The sequence below is a fragment of the Lipotes vexillifer genome, unplaced genomic scaffold (assembly GCF_000442215.2).
Source record: "Lipotes vexillifer unplaced genomic scaffold, Lipotes_vexillifer_v1.1 scaffold916, whole genome shotgun sequence".
In the NCBI taxonomy this organism is placed as follows: domain Eukaryota; kingdom Metazoa; phylum Chordata; class Mammalia; order Artiodactyla; family Lipotidae; genus Lipotes; species Lipotes vexillifer.
The window spans coordinates 600,662-613,855 of NW_006798383.1; the positions used below are offsets into that span (position 1 = coordinate 600,662).

Below are 13,194 nucleotides of genomic sequence, written 5' to 3' on the forward strand. Positions count from 1 at the left end.
GGCAAGTCCTCTAAGTGCTGCAAAGCCTGGGTGAAATCTGAAACCCATACTTGAAGTCCCTGGAGCTATTCCAGTTTCTCCACCCCTCCGCCTGGAGCTGAGGTGAAGAAATGTTCACAAAGCCACACTACAAACTGCAAAGGCTAGTGAGTCACGGGCTAATTATAAGTAAGTTAACCATTCCTAGCTACGGTTCTTGACATACATTAAACCCTGTCTCCTAAAAGGAAAACTAGCTTCTGTCCTGAATCAACATGGACTCTGAATGGCTTCTGACTATGGTTGCTGTTTTATGGATTTATATACCAAGATAAAATCCATTACAAGTAACTGAGCTAATTTTTACTGAGCCAACACCCTGAACTAGATGTTACAAAAGCCGAGGATATTGGGTTTTTTCTTATGTACTGACAAACTAGAAAGAAAAATCATTATTTCTTTTACATGATCTTTTATATCTTAAAAGACAACAAAACGTTTTACCTTTTAAACTCTATTACCTTTTACTAGTTTGGGAAAGAATTCTTATACCTGAGGCATTCCAAGGAGTCTTCAGAATAATAAATTGCTTCTGTATGTAGAAAAACCATACTTTCAATTTTTAAAAATCTGTCTGGAATATTATGTATCACTTCAGTGTAAAGATGTTACTATTCCATATCAGTCATTCTCCAACTGGTTAACCTAATGGCTCTCTTTAGTGGACCTTAGATCTCACCCAATATCTTGGTGAAAATGTTACTTTCCTGAAAAACATACTCTGATTTGATGTGCAACAGTCATTTAAAATTCAAGTTAAAAATTACCCCGAGAGTCTCTGGCCAACCTTCTTCCTGGCATTACCTTAAGGGGAGACGTTTAGGAGCAAGGTTCCTGATGCGGAAGAGGCTGACTCTACAATTTACCAACCACTGCACTGATTTAGAACAACAGGGTCTTGGCCCACACGGAAATTAACTCACACGGAAATAAACTATGGCCATAATTCAAAGGCAGCAAGACAGAGAGACAGTGTGATTAAATAGAGAGGTCAATATCAGTATCACTAGAGTTTCAGAGATACACAAATATGAATGATACTATGACTATATCCTTTTTATTAATCAGTGTATAGCCAGTGCCTGGGTCATACTATGTGCTGAAGAAATGTTTGCTGAGAAAGAAACGAATGTACAACCCTGACTGTCCAATTCAGGCATGTGAACCTCTCCTCGAGGTAGAAGAGGACTATGATATGCTAAAATGAGATTCTCTCAGGGCCACAGGATGTAGTTCTAATAAGGGTTTCTAAAAGTAACTTGTACTGGTAAATCTGAAAAGTCTGTGGACTAACGCTGAATATTTCTACTGCTTCAGAAGCCAAACTATTTATCAGATTTGAAGGTACCATTTTTGGCTTGGGTTTTGTTTTGTCCATGCCCCACAGCTTGCGGGATCTCAGTTCCCCGACCAGGGATCAAACCCGGGCCATGGCAGTGAAAGCCCGGAACCCTAACCACTAGGCCACCAGGGAACTCAATTATTATTATATGCTTAAATTATTAAGCAATTTATTATTCTGAAGACTCCTTGGAATGCCTCAGGTATAAGAATTCTTTCCCAAACTAGTAAGGTACTGTGTTTTAGATATGGACTTCTACTTATTAATTAGCAACTTATTTGACCAGAAGCTCCTGGAAGGCAGACAACACATCTATGTTTATTACTATATACCCTGCCCTTACCACAGTGCCTGGCACATGGTAAAAACTTAACCAACATTTGCTGGATGAATGAGTGATTGACTCGATACCATCCTGAAGCCTACAATGACATATCATTCCCCAACACACTATACTCACAAATGCCTCCTAGTATTCTACCCTGACTCTACATGATAATTCCAAACTTAAAACCCTAATTCTCAGACAAAGCCAAACACTAGCTTATCTAAAACTACTAATAATGGACTTTCTATTTCTAATAATTGAAGTTTAGGCCAACCATCTCACAGAAAGAAAGCTTAAAAAGTTAGACGAACTATTTAAAAATCTTAAAACTATCAACACAATGACAAGATGGTAGAGTACAGGGCAAAACCAAAAGGAAAACTAGAATCCAGAGAGGTACATAACCACAGAAACTACAATGCCCTGGGGCATCTACCAGTCCCAGAAAACTCAGCTTTTGTTTCAATGGCCCTCTGGGGAGAAGAGGTCAATAACCCAAAGCCCAAGGCAAGGTAAGGAGTCTAAAAGGAGACCTTTTCTATAATAAGCTAAGATTCCAGAGACTCCTGAGAGAGAATCAGAACTGGACCAGCCCTCCTGCAAAATTACAACTCGGGCTCTAATACCTTCACCGTCCAAGGTACTTTAAGCCTTGAAATTAGTTTAAGGTGGAGGTGGACTGAGAATGATATTGTTTCCATGTGGGAATTCCTCCTCAGCGTTGCTTAGGGAATTTATATGTCTTTCTGAATCGTAAGAAAAAATCAGCCAAGAAATCTGGAGAAAATACTATAATTCTCTGTGAGAATAAAGCTTAACAGTAAATGTAGAGACATTAGTGGTTTGAAAGAATCTACCAGTGTCAAGTTGAAAGCAAGAGCAGAAAATACTGACCCACAGAGTACAGATTAAGGTTGACCGGGACAAAAGTACATAGGAGAAAAGGGACTAGGATCTAATCAGTTAGTATTGCTTGTAACTGTTGCTATGTTATGAATGTGTTTATAAAGCACGTGTGTTGATGGCCCTGTGTGCTAACAGTGAGTCACTCTTGCAAATAAAATAAATACTAATAAGCTTATCTGCACAGTATATTTTATATAAACCTTGTAAGTGACGGTCCAAGAAATATCAAATTTTAGAAGTAAAATAAGTCCTTAAATTGGCAATTCTGACACGATTCTGTGTAGCATTGAATCTTCCTCAGAGGCAAATGTTCCATTATTTTAATACTACTCAAAAATGTTTGCTCAGTGCTTTCCAGTGTTTGTATTTGCTATAGGTTATAGTTCTTTGTAAGTATTTTAACAAGAGAAATTCAGAGAAGATGTGAATATTAATATTGAATCATTATGTTGTATTACCTGAAATTAACATCATATTGTATGTTAATTATTTCAATTAAAAAATTTTTTAAAGATGTGAATATTGTCACAAATTTATCGTCTAAAATTTGAATTAGCAAAACAATATTGATTCCAATGGCAAAGTCAAAATCAGAGCAAGTAGACAAAATATTTTCACTGTTAAGAAAGAATATAAGGGGCTTCCCTGGTGGCGCAGTGGTTGAGAGTCCGCCTGCTGATGCAGGGGACGCGGGTTCGTGTCCCGGTCCGGGAGGATCCCATGTGCCGCGGAGCGGCTGGGCCCATGGGCCACGGCTGCTGGGCCTGCGCGTCCGGAGCCTGTGCTCTGCGACGGGAGAGGCCGCAGCGGTGAGAGGCCCGCATACCGCAAAAAAAAGAAAAAGAAAAACAAAAGAATATAAGAACACATGTATAACTGAATCATTTTGCTGTATGGCAGAAATTAACACAACATTGTAAATCACCTATACTTCATTAAAATTAAAAAAAAAGAAATATTCAATGCAAATAGTTGCTAGAAAATTAAAAATGAAAACCTGTCTGAAAAAAAAAAGAAAGAAAGATTATGAGCTTATGCAAAGCAACATGTACCCTAATGGCCCCACCTGAAGATGTTTGTGGATACATTCTTAACACTCAACCAACATCAATGGAAACTTTTTTCTATGTCTGGAATATTAGTCACAAAACAAAGATCAATCCCATCAGATAGGGCAACTAATACTTTGTGTATTTAAAATTTTGTTTTAAAAATCACTTTAAATGCTAAATATTTGTGGTATGATTTCACAGTTTTAAAATTATTTTTATTTAACATTTATTTTGTGTTAATATTCCCTTCTTTTAATGTTTTATATTATCAGATGTCTAGTATCATGTTAATTTTCTAATTTTGATAAATATTTTTGAGTTATGTAAGATATTAGGGTTAGGGGGACTCTACGATTTCTGCAACTTCTCTATAAATCCAAAATTATTTTAAAGTAAAAAGTAAAAAATAGGGACTTCCCTGGTGGTGCAGTGGTTAAGAATTCGCCTGCCAATGCAGGGGACACAGGTTCGAGCCCTGGGCCAGGAAGATCCCACGTGCCACAGAGCAACTGAGCCCATGCGTCACAACTACTGAGCCTGCGCTCTGGAGCCCACGAGCCACAACTACTGAAGGCCGCGGCACCTAGAGCCCGTGCTCTGCAACAAGAGAAGCCACCGCAATGAGAAGGCTGCGCACCGCAATGAAGAGTAGCCCCCACTCGCCGCAACTATAGAAAGCCCTCGCGCAGCAACGAAGACCCAACACAGCCAAAAATAAACAAATAAAATAAATTTTTTTTTAAAAAGTAAAAAATATTTCAAAGTTTATTATCAGGTAGAGAATAATTTTACATGTCATTAAAATATATAATCTCATAATATTTTGGTTCATAATAATAAATTATGCATTTATTTCATATATATGTGTATATATACATAAAATCTCTGAAACTTTTAGTATAATCCTAACACAGGAAAATTGTTCACTGTTGATTATTACAGTCATTACTGTTATTACTTAAGAACATGTAAATAAAAGAATTTTTTTTAAAATACAGAATAATTTATAATTTCAGGAATTCCAATTTCTTGTTCCTGAATCTCAAAGACTACTATCCTTCAGGAAGTTGGAAACATTAGCTGACCAGAAGCAGCTGACAGAAAGAAGTGCAAATCCTCTCTGGAGACAGGTGCCTTCATCTCCGGTCTTAATGTTTTCCAAATACTATGACTAGCACACAGTAAAAGGTAACCAGACACACAAGGAGTCTAGACCACATGAATGAGAACCATGTGACACCAAAAACAGTCCCACTAAGACAATATCTTGGAATTATCATATCCAGACTATAAAATAACTATTCTTACCATAGGTAAAGAAAATAAAAAACAAGCTGAAAGATACCTACAGGAAACAGAAAACTATAAAATGTAACATATCAGATTTGAAAAAAAAATACAGCTTATAGGAAATAAGTCCTCATGACATCATAATTCCAGAGTTTTAAGGAGCAATACGAGGAATAGTATAAAGGCTCTATATATTTAAGTGTGAGCTATATGTAAATCTATATACCATCCTATACTTAAATTGAATCCATTCAATGTATTCCCCGTTGATCTAACTAGATTCACACTTATATGCATAAGGTGGAGCTGAATGTAAACCAAACTGTCACGTGTATCCTGCTCTAAAACCACCAAGCACAAACCAGAGCCCTCAGTTGACTACAGTTCAAATAAATAAAGCCATACCCTTTCTTCTTATACTTAAGTCTTGCAATTAGAAGTGCTTCTTAATTATATTTCTTCTAATTTCTCAAACCCCTATTAAATGCCTACCACAAGATAAGCATAGCTAGGCATTTTTCCATACATTTTCTTATTTAAAAAAAGAAGAAAAAAAAAAAAAGAAGAGGAAGGAGGATCAATAGCTACAATAAAGAACCTAATTTTGGGTCTGGCACAGCACTGGACTATTTTGCTACCATTAACTGTATCTGACAAGGGGACCAGCATTTCAGCACCGACAGTCCTTAGCTCTCCAGTAGTCCAAGTTCAAAGTAACAATGGAGGAAGGAGATCTTTGAAAGTTCTGGAAGGTAGAGCAGAAACTTCAATTTCATTCAGTTAAACTAAATTCATCAAGTATTTACTGAGTTTACTACCTGTTGGATACTATACCAGGTGTGTTGGAAATGACAAACCAACTAATGTACAGTATCTGTCTTTTCATTAGGCTTAAAATTTTCATCGAGAGGCATATAAACAACTAAATATAATATCAATCAGGATTAGATAAATACTGTACCAAAAGTTCTTTAAATCTTATGCCTTAAATTTCAAGGTTAGAGATTGTATGGGACTGGATTGGAGGGGTAAAGCCTGGTGCTCAAACTGATTAATTCTGCCTCTTTCAAGGTGCTGCTTATATTGCTGGATATACTTTTTATGAAGACAGAAAAAGATGACCTTAAGAGAAACTGTCAGTGATTGCAAGAAATAAGTAATTTCATCATACTAGCAATTGATACAAATAATACACCTATTGAAAAGCAATCAAGTCAATATTAATACAGCCAATGCTGTATTTGGTGAATGCAAATAAAGAAAAGTTTCCTGATTAAGACTATACACACCTACTGCAGGTCTTTCACAGCATTAAACTTTTAGAAGTTAAAAAAAACACAAAAAACATAGTAAGAACACCAGCTGAATTATTAGTCCTGAAAAAGAAGGTCAATCGAATAAAAAAGAATACCAATTTCATCCCTCAGTACCAGTCCATTACTCCATATAGTCCTTTAAAAACACTGCACACTGTTTTTATGCATAGAAGACATAATATTTCTCTGGAACACTACTAATTCTAATAAGTATAATTATTGAGAAATTTTTGTACCTGGAATTTGGGAGAGTTTTGTTCTGTCACCTGTATATCTAATGCAAGAACAGTTTACAAGTATATCTCAAAACTTGTATGTATGGAAGGTGATGGAGAATCTGGGGCTTGCTATGGCTTTGAGGATGTAGCGCTGAGCCAAAGTTCCCTCAGGATTCCTTTTCAGGCACTCTGAAATCATCAAGGTATCTGGCATTCCCCAAGAGTTCAGATACTCATATTAAATGAACACCCTCTTGAGGACATATCTAGGTGCTCACCCTCGTGCTTTACCTAGAGAGCAAATGTCACCACTGCCCTGTTGAGCACAAATGACCCAGGGGCCCAGTGATCTGGCTGGTCCCTAATTCATCACCCTGCATGTGCTCCAGGACACCCTCCCGGGGCCATGCCTCTGAGTTTGGAGTTCCCGCAGAACTGTGCCCACCTGCACAGCAATTCTTGCCTGAGCATATTTTAGACAGAGGTTTCCTCTCTTTCTGTAACCCGTCTGCTTTCCATCTTTCAGAAAATTACTCGATTTCTGGCCTTCTGATAATACTCTTTCTTCTTGGAATTTTTTATTATTTTTTTTTTCATTCACTTTTAGAGATCTAAAGGACAAGGGGAAGTTGGTATGTGTACTTGGTCTGCCATCTTGATTTAGTCTCTCTGGGCCACCATTACCTTGTTTTTATTTATTAGGATCCTGCAACTCCTAGATCCACAGACTGCTTTTTATTATTGACTTTCCTAAGGACATGTAGGTTCAGAGCTCTCTGGCACGCATGCCAAAGGGCATGCAGTCATGCTCTCCTCAGGCCCTAGACCACTTGCTATTATCTCCCTCTTTTCTTCTTTCTGCTTTATAAATTATTTCTCTTGATAGGCTGGTGAATACAAATGAAGTCTCCAGAGCCTGGTCACCCCCAAGTTAAGAGACAGCATTTCAATTTTTGAATGTGCAAGGTGGGAAACAGTAAACCATAGTAGTTAAAGACATGGGCTCAATTTCCGGTTCCCTTAGCAAGCTACTTAATCTCTGCAAGTCTTGGTTTCCTCATCTATAAAGTAGCCATATGAATTAACCCAGTACCTTCGAGGTAGCTGTGAAGATTCTTTGTGACAAATGCTTATTAATGCATTAATAAATGTTTGTTATTATTATTATTATTGAAACTTAGTCCCTGGACCACAAAGATACAACATACCATTTTCTCATGAGTCTTAGCCTGGAAGTCTTCAGTCCTGAGCAGAGTCTGGTTAAAGAAAGTTATATCTGGGGACTTCCATCTGCACAACTGCTACGGATGTCACAGAGGTATAGGAGGTATAAATGTCACTGAGGTCTGAGCTTTTTTACCTGAGCAGCAAATGGAGTTAGGAGGCTACAGTGGTCATAGGATACATTCAGACAGAGACATCTAATTGTAGTGACAGAGTGAGAAATTAGGTAATAAAAAGCAAACCATTCCTTAATTGTCCATCGTAGATGGTAATATCCCTAAAAACCTGGGTAGGCTGTTACTTGGACTTGTGGGTGTCAAGAAACAAGTACATACTATCTTCTCATCACTTACCTCTAAGTTGCTGGAGTTCCATGTTCAAACTCTCAATGTTACTCTCGTAGAACTCAAGATTCTCAGGGGTCTCTGCCCTTAGTGATTCCTCTTGCTTCTCCTCCAGCACTACGTTCAGCTCTTCTTGAGCCCTGCAGCACATATCCAAGTCCTGTTCCATCTCCTGAATCCTCACCAAGACTAAGGGACACTGGGGAGTCTGGCCCAAAGTCTTCTCCATGTTCTCAGGGCCCTCCTTTTCTAGGCTCTCCCAGCCAGGACGGTTACAGGTTAGGAGCTTGTGGGGTACTGCATTCGTTCTTTGCTGGGCCGAGGGAGGCAGGGGAGCGGGGCGAGAGGGTCGCATTGCCAAGGGTGGGTCCGGTCTCAGGCTCTGTTCCACTGGCAAATGGGGAGGAGTGGATGCTGGAGTACAGGGACGGGGTGGCGGTGGCCTTAGAGCCTTTCTCCTCTCAGGCAGCTCCTGCTGGATGATTAGCTTCGAGGAACCTCGGAAAATATCCTTTTCGGAGTTAAAGTCCATGATTGAAAAGTGGCGCAAAATTTTATCTGGTTCTGTGCCGGGCCCTGACAAGCTCTTCTCAAACTCTATCAGTTGTTGTGTCAACTTAGAATCCAGGTCCGTGTTGCCGTCTCCCTGTGAAAGTGCCATTGCTTCCACAGCAGGTGCCTTGTCTTGGAGACCAGGCTTCATCTCTGATCTCTCTGATGCAGAGCAAAAGCTGGAAGCATTTTCTTTGGGTGTGAGGTGCTTTTTCACACACCTCGCCATGCCCTGGAGCTGAGGGCTCAACTGGCTGGGTCTGACTGCCCTGGAGGCTAAACGGGAAAAGGTGCTATGAAGAGGTGGCACTGGCTTCTGAAGGGTTTTCGGCTGCGAGTATGTTCTTCTGGGAGGTAGGCTGGAGTAGTCTCTAGTCCTTGCTTCTAGAGGAAGAGGGTCAGAGTACTGGTTGGGGTGGGGGTTGCTTCCTCCTCCTAGAGAATAATACTGGTTTTTCTGCAATTCGGGATGAAAAGGTACTGGAGTTTGGGACGCAACGCCATTGACCACCTCTGAAGGATCCTTTGTGGAAGAGTATTTGGCAAGAAGCTGTTCGTGCCGTGAACCTGTGCTTCTTGGGGGCCCTTCTGAGGTGCCCACGTCCCAGTGAGAGTTTTTGTCTTCTTCATACTCAGAAGTCAGATGCTCCAGTGGGGAAGTGGATGTTTCAGAAATAACTGAGTTGGACTTCTCTGCTTTATACTCATGAGATTCATGTTTTTTTCCTTCCACTTCTAAGAAGTTCTCTGAACAATCCAAAGATGTGTCAGGGATGTTGGTGAGGCTGCTTTCCTGTGGCAGATCCATGGTTTCCTCCACCCTTGTTTGAGGACATAACTTTACAAAGCGGTAAGGAAAGATGCCTGTCCTGCCCTTCAGTGATCCTTCTAGCCAGCCATCTTCCAGGGTCCCCAGGATTCGGATTTTATCGCCTACTTCGAAATCCAACTCATTTGGCTCCAGGGCTTGGAATCTGTAGAGGGCAAGCCCGTAGGTGCCTGGCTGCTCACCTTCCCCTTCTGGCTGTCTCTCTCCTCCTGTGTTGGTATCTACTTCACCGTTAGTAATGCAGTCATCGCAATTTCCGGAACTTACTGACTCATCCACAGTCCTCAGGGGCCCCAAAAGCTCTACAAAACCTTCCGGAAAAATGCCTCTTCGACCCTCTAACTCCCCTTCAAACCAGCCTGGTTCAGGAACTCCAATAATGGTAATCACATCCCCTTCTCTGAAGTCCAGCTCCTCATCCAGCTGGGCAGAGAGCCCCATCAGTGCCCGGGCCTGTCCCATTGAATAGTCGGGAATCTGGAGAAGGGCACTCTGTGAGTGCCACTGCCGACTCTGTGAGGAGAGGCAGAGCTCCCTAACACATGAGGATGGGAAGAAGCCCCGGGCACCCCAGCAGCTCCGGCCCTGCAGCCAGCCAGCAGTGGGAGTGCCATCGAGAACCACTAGGTCACCTGAAGAAAGAGAAGAGAAGCAAAGATAATGACCTCGGTTATCACCTCAGCAGGATACTGGTATAACTAATAGTGCAACTCATCATCTTAAATAGCTACCAAATTCAAGGGAATATAAACCTAGAGTTTTAAGTGCATGAACACTTTTTGACAATTTAGTGACAATATAGTGAACATTCCTGTAAACCCATGGTTTTCAAAATGTGGTCTGCTGAACCCTGGGGGTGGATCCCTAAGATCCTTTCAGAGGGTCTGTGAGGTCAAAACTATCATATTTTCTTCATATACTTCAGTCAAAACAATGTAACGTGGCAAACTGAATATAGATTCAAGTAGAAGAATCTGGATTTCCTCTATTAAACCAAATATTAAAGACATCTGCAAAAAATGCAAACCAATGTTACTCTTCTCACTAAATTGTTTTTGTTTAGGAAACTAGTTATTTTTCATAAACTGTTACTTATGTTATTAATGCTAATATGAGTTTTTAGAAATAAATTGATAATTTAAAAAATTTCTCAGCTTTAACAGTTAATATGGTAAATATCAATAGACTCACACAAGCAAGTGCTCTTTAGGGTCTCAAAAACTTCTAAGAATGTAAAGGCATCCTAAGATCAAAAAGTTAGAGAAATGCTACTACCAGCAATAGTCTGTACCACTGGATTCATTTATAAATGATGAAGAATATACTCATGGTCACTATAGTCCTTTGAATAGATGGATCTAATTTCTCACACTAAATTATATTCAATATCAAAAATCGAACAGAGAAAGAAATCTTCAGGAATGGGCTGGAAGTGCAGGGTGTGGACAACAAACTGTTCATTTATTTTCTCCAGAGCCCTTTTTTTTTTTTTTAAACATCTTTATTGGAGTATAATTGCTTTACAATGGTGTGTTAGTTTCTGCTTTATAACAAAGTGAATCAGTTATACATATACATATGTTCCCATATCTCTTCCCTCGTGCGTCTCCCTCCCTCCCACCCTCCCTATCCCACCCCTCTAGGTGGTCACAAAGCACCGAGCTGATCTCCCTGTGCTATGCGGCTGCTTCCCACTAGCTCAGTTTTACATTTGGTAGTGTATATATGTCCATGCCACTCTCTCACTTGGTTAGAGCCCTTCTTGAACTATCCTTATCCTGAAAATACATCATAATGAAATCTTAGAAGAATGTTCTAGTAATCAGCAGTTTGTTTTTGAAAATAACCAGTAGTTCCAATATTGTTGTTTCAGGCTATCTTCACAAAATATAAGCTAAACAGTTAGCATCTGCCTTATTATTGAAGAAGGTGAGGAAAGGATTTGTCCCAGTTAAAAAATTACCCTATAGTTTTGCAGCAAATTGTTTTGCAGCAAACTTTTAATTACCTGATTATGAACTATTCATTTTGTAGATCATCAGTTTTAACTTTTTTAACTAGCTCCACGCTTCTAACCTCCTTTTGTCCTCTAATTTCTTCTCTCAAAATATTTATTCCATTCGTCACTTACTCTTTGCTACCTCATCCAACTCCCATCATATCTCACTCTTTTAAACCTCGCCCCAGACACTGTCTCTTCCAGTCTACCAAATGATTCATGCCAAACTAAGATTACAAATGTACCCATTTTATCGTATCTCTCCCCTGCTCAAACGTTTACCATGAGGCATGAAGGCTTCTTCCTACCGCCTAAGGCTTCTACTCTAATTATCCTATTTTTACTACGGGAAATATATTAAAAAAAATAAGTTTGCTGTGGACACTCTCCAAAGAGGTTTAGTTAACTAAGCTACCAAAAGGCTACTCTTACGTTTTCACCTCAGTGTAAACTGGTATTCACATCCAGTCACAACCTCCCCTTGCCCCATCCCCAGCTATCCAATATTATCTCACCTCTGAGACCCTATTCCACACAAGGGGACTTTTCATTGCCTCCTATAGAAGCCTCTCCATCTGAAACCTTAGCATGCTTCCCTGAGAAACCTTAGAAGCCTACACACATCTTGGCCATCTGTAGCCTACTAAAGAAATTTTCACTTATATCAACAATTTTGACACTTGTATTTTTATATACTACACAGCTTCTAATGTAAGATTTTGCATTTACTGGTAGGCACCCAATACATTTTCACTGATTTCATACTGTTTTGCTTAGATGTCCCTGAAAATAGGGTCTTGGTCCTGTATTTCTATTTTCCTTTAATTTCTGATTCAATACCCATTGGTCAGAGCTTGGGGTCCTGAGAATTACAAGTGACTTTTTCCCCTACTAGTTCTAAGGCCATTCCATCAGGACCACAGAGGGAATTCACTGGAGACATGGCTACTGTTCAGACACAGTAGGTCGTTGGGTGATTAAGAATAAAAGCGTGGGCTTCCCTGGTGGCACAGTGGTTAAGAATCTGCCTGCCAGTGCAGGGGACATGGGTTTGAGCCCTGGTCCGGGAAGATCCCACATGCCACAAAGCAACTAAGCCCATGTGCCACAACTACTGAGCCTACGCTCTAAAGCCTGCGTGACACAACTACTGAGCCCATGGGACACAACTACTGAAGCCCACGCGCCTAGAGCCCGTGCTCCGCAGCAAGAGAAGCCACCACAATGAGAAGCCCACGTACCACAACAGAGTAGCCCCCACTCGCCAAAACTAGAGGAAGCCAGCGAGCAGCAACGAAGACCCAACGCAGCCAAAAATAAATTAAAAAAAAACAAAAAAGAATAAAAGTGTGCCAAAACTCCCACTCTCCTGGCTTTGAAATGAACTGGCTTTCTTTCCTTCCTTCTTTCCTTCCCTCCTCCCTCCCTCTCTTCCTTCCTTTCGGCTGTATTGGGTCTTTGTTGCTGTGCACAGGCGTTCTCTAGTTGCGGCGAGCAGGGGCTACTCTTCGTTGCGGTGTGCGGGCTTCTCATTGCGGTGGCTTCTCTTGTTGTGGAGCACGGGCTCTAGGCACGCAGGCCCAGTAGCTGTGGCTCGCGGGCTCCAGAGTGCAGGCTCAGCAGTTGTGGCGCACGGGCTTAGTTGCTCCACAGCATGTGGGATCTTCCCAGACCAGTGATCGAACCCTTGTCCCCTGCATTGGCAGGCGGAGTCTTAACCACTGCACCACCAGGGAGGTCCTTGAACTGGCTTTT

The 13,194-nt window shown here is 40.6% G+C and overlaps 1 protein-coding gene across 1 annotated transcript in view; it reads right to left on the reverse strand.

Annotated features, from left to right (window-relative positions):
* DNMBP (dynamin binding protein) overlaps nt 1–13,194 on the reverse strand; it is a 66,638-nt gene that overhangs the window by 47,252 nt on the left and 6,192 nt on the right. Inside the window, exon 3 of the mRNA XM_007470330.1 lies at nt 8,069–10,072. Within this exon, the coding sequence (XP_007470392.1) occupies nt 8,069–10,072 (2,004 nt within the window). The remainder of the gene's footprint in view (nt 1–8,068; nt 10,073–13,194) is intronic.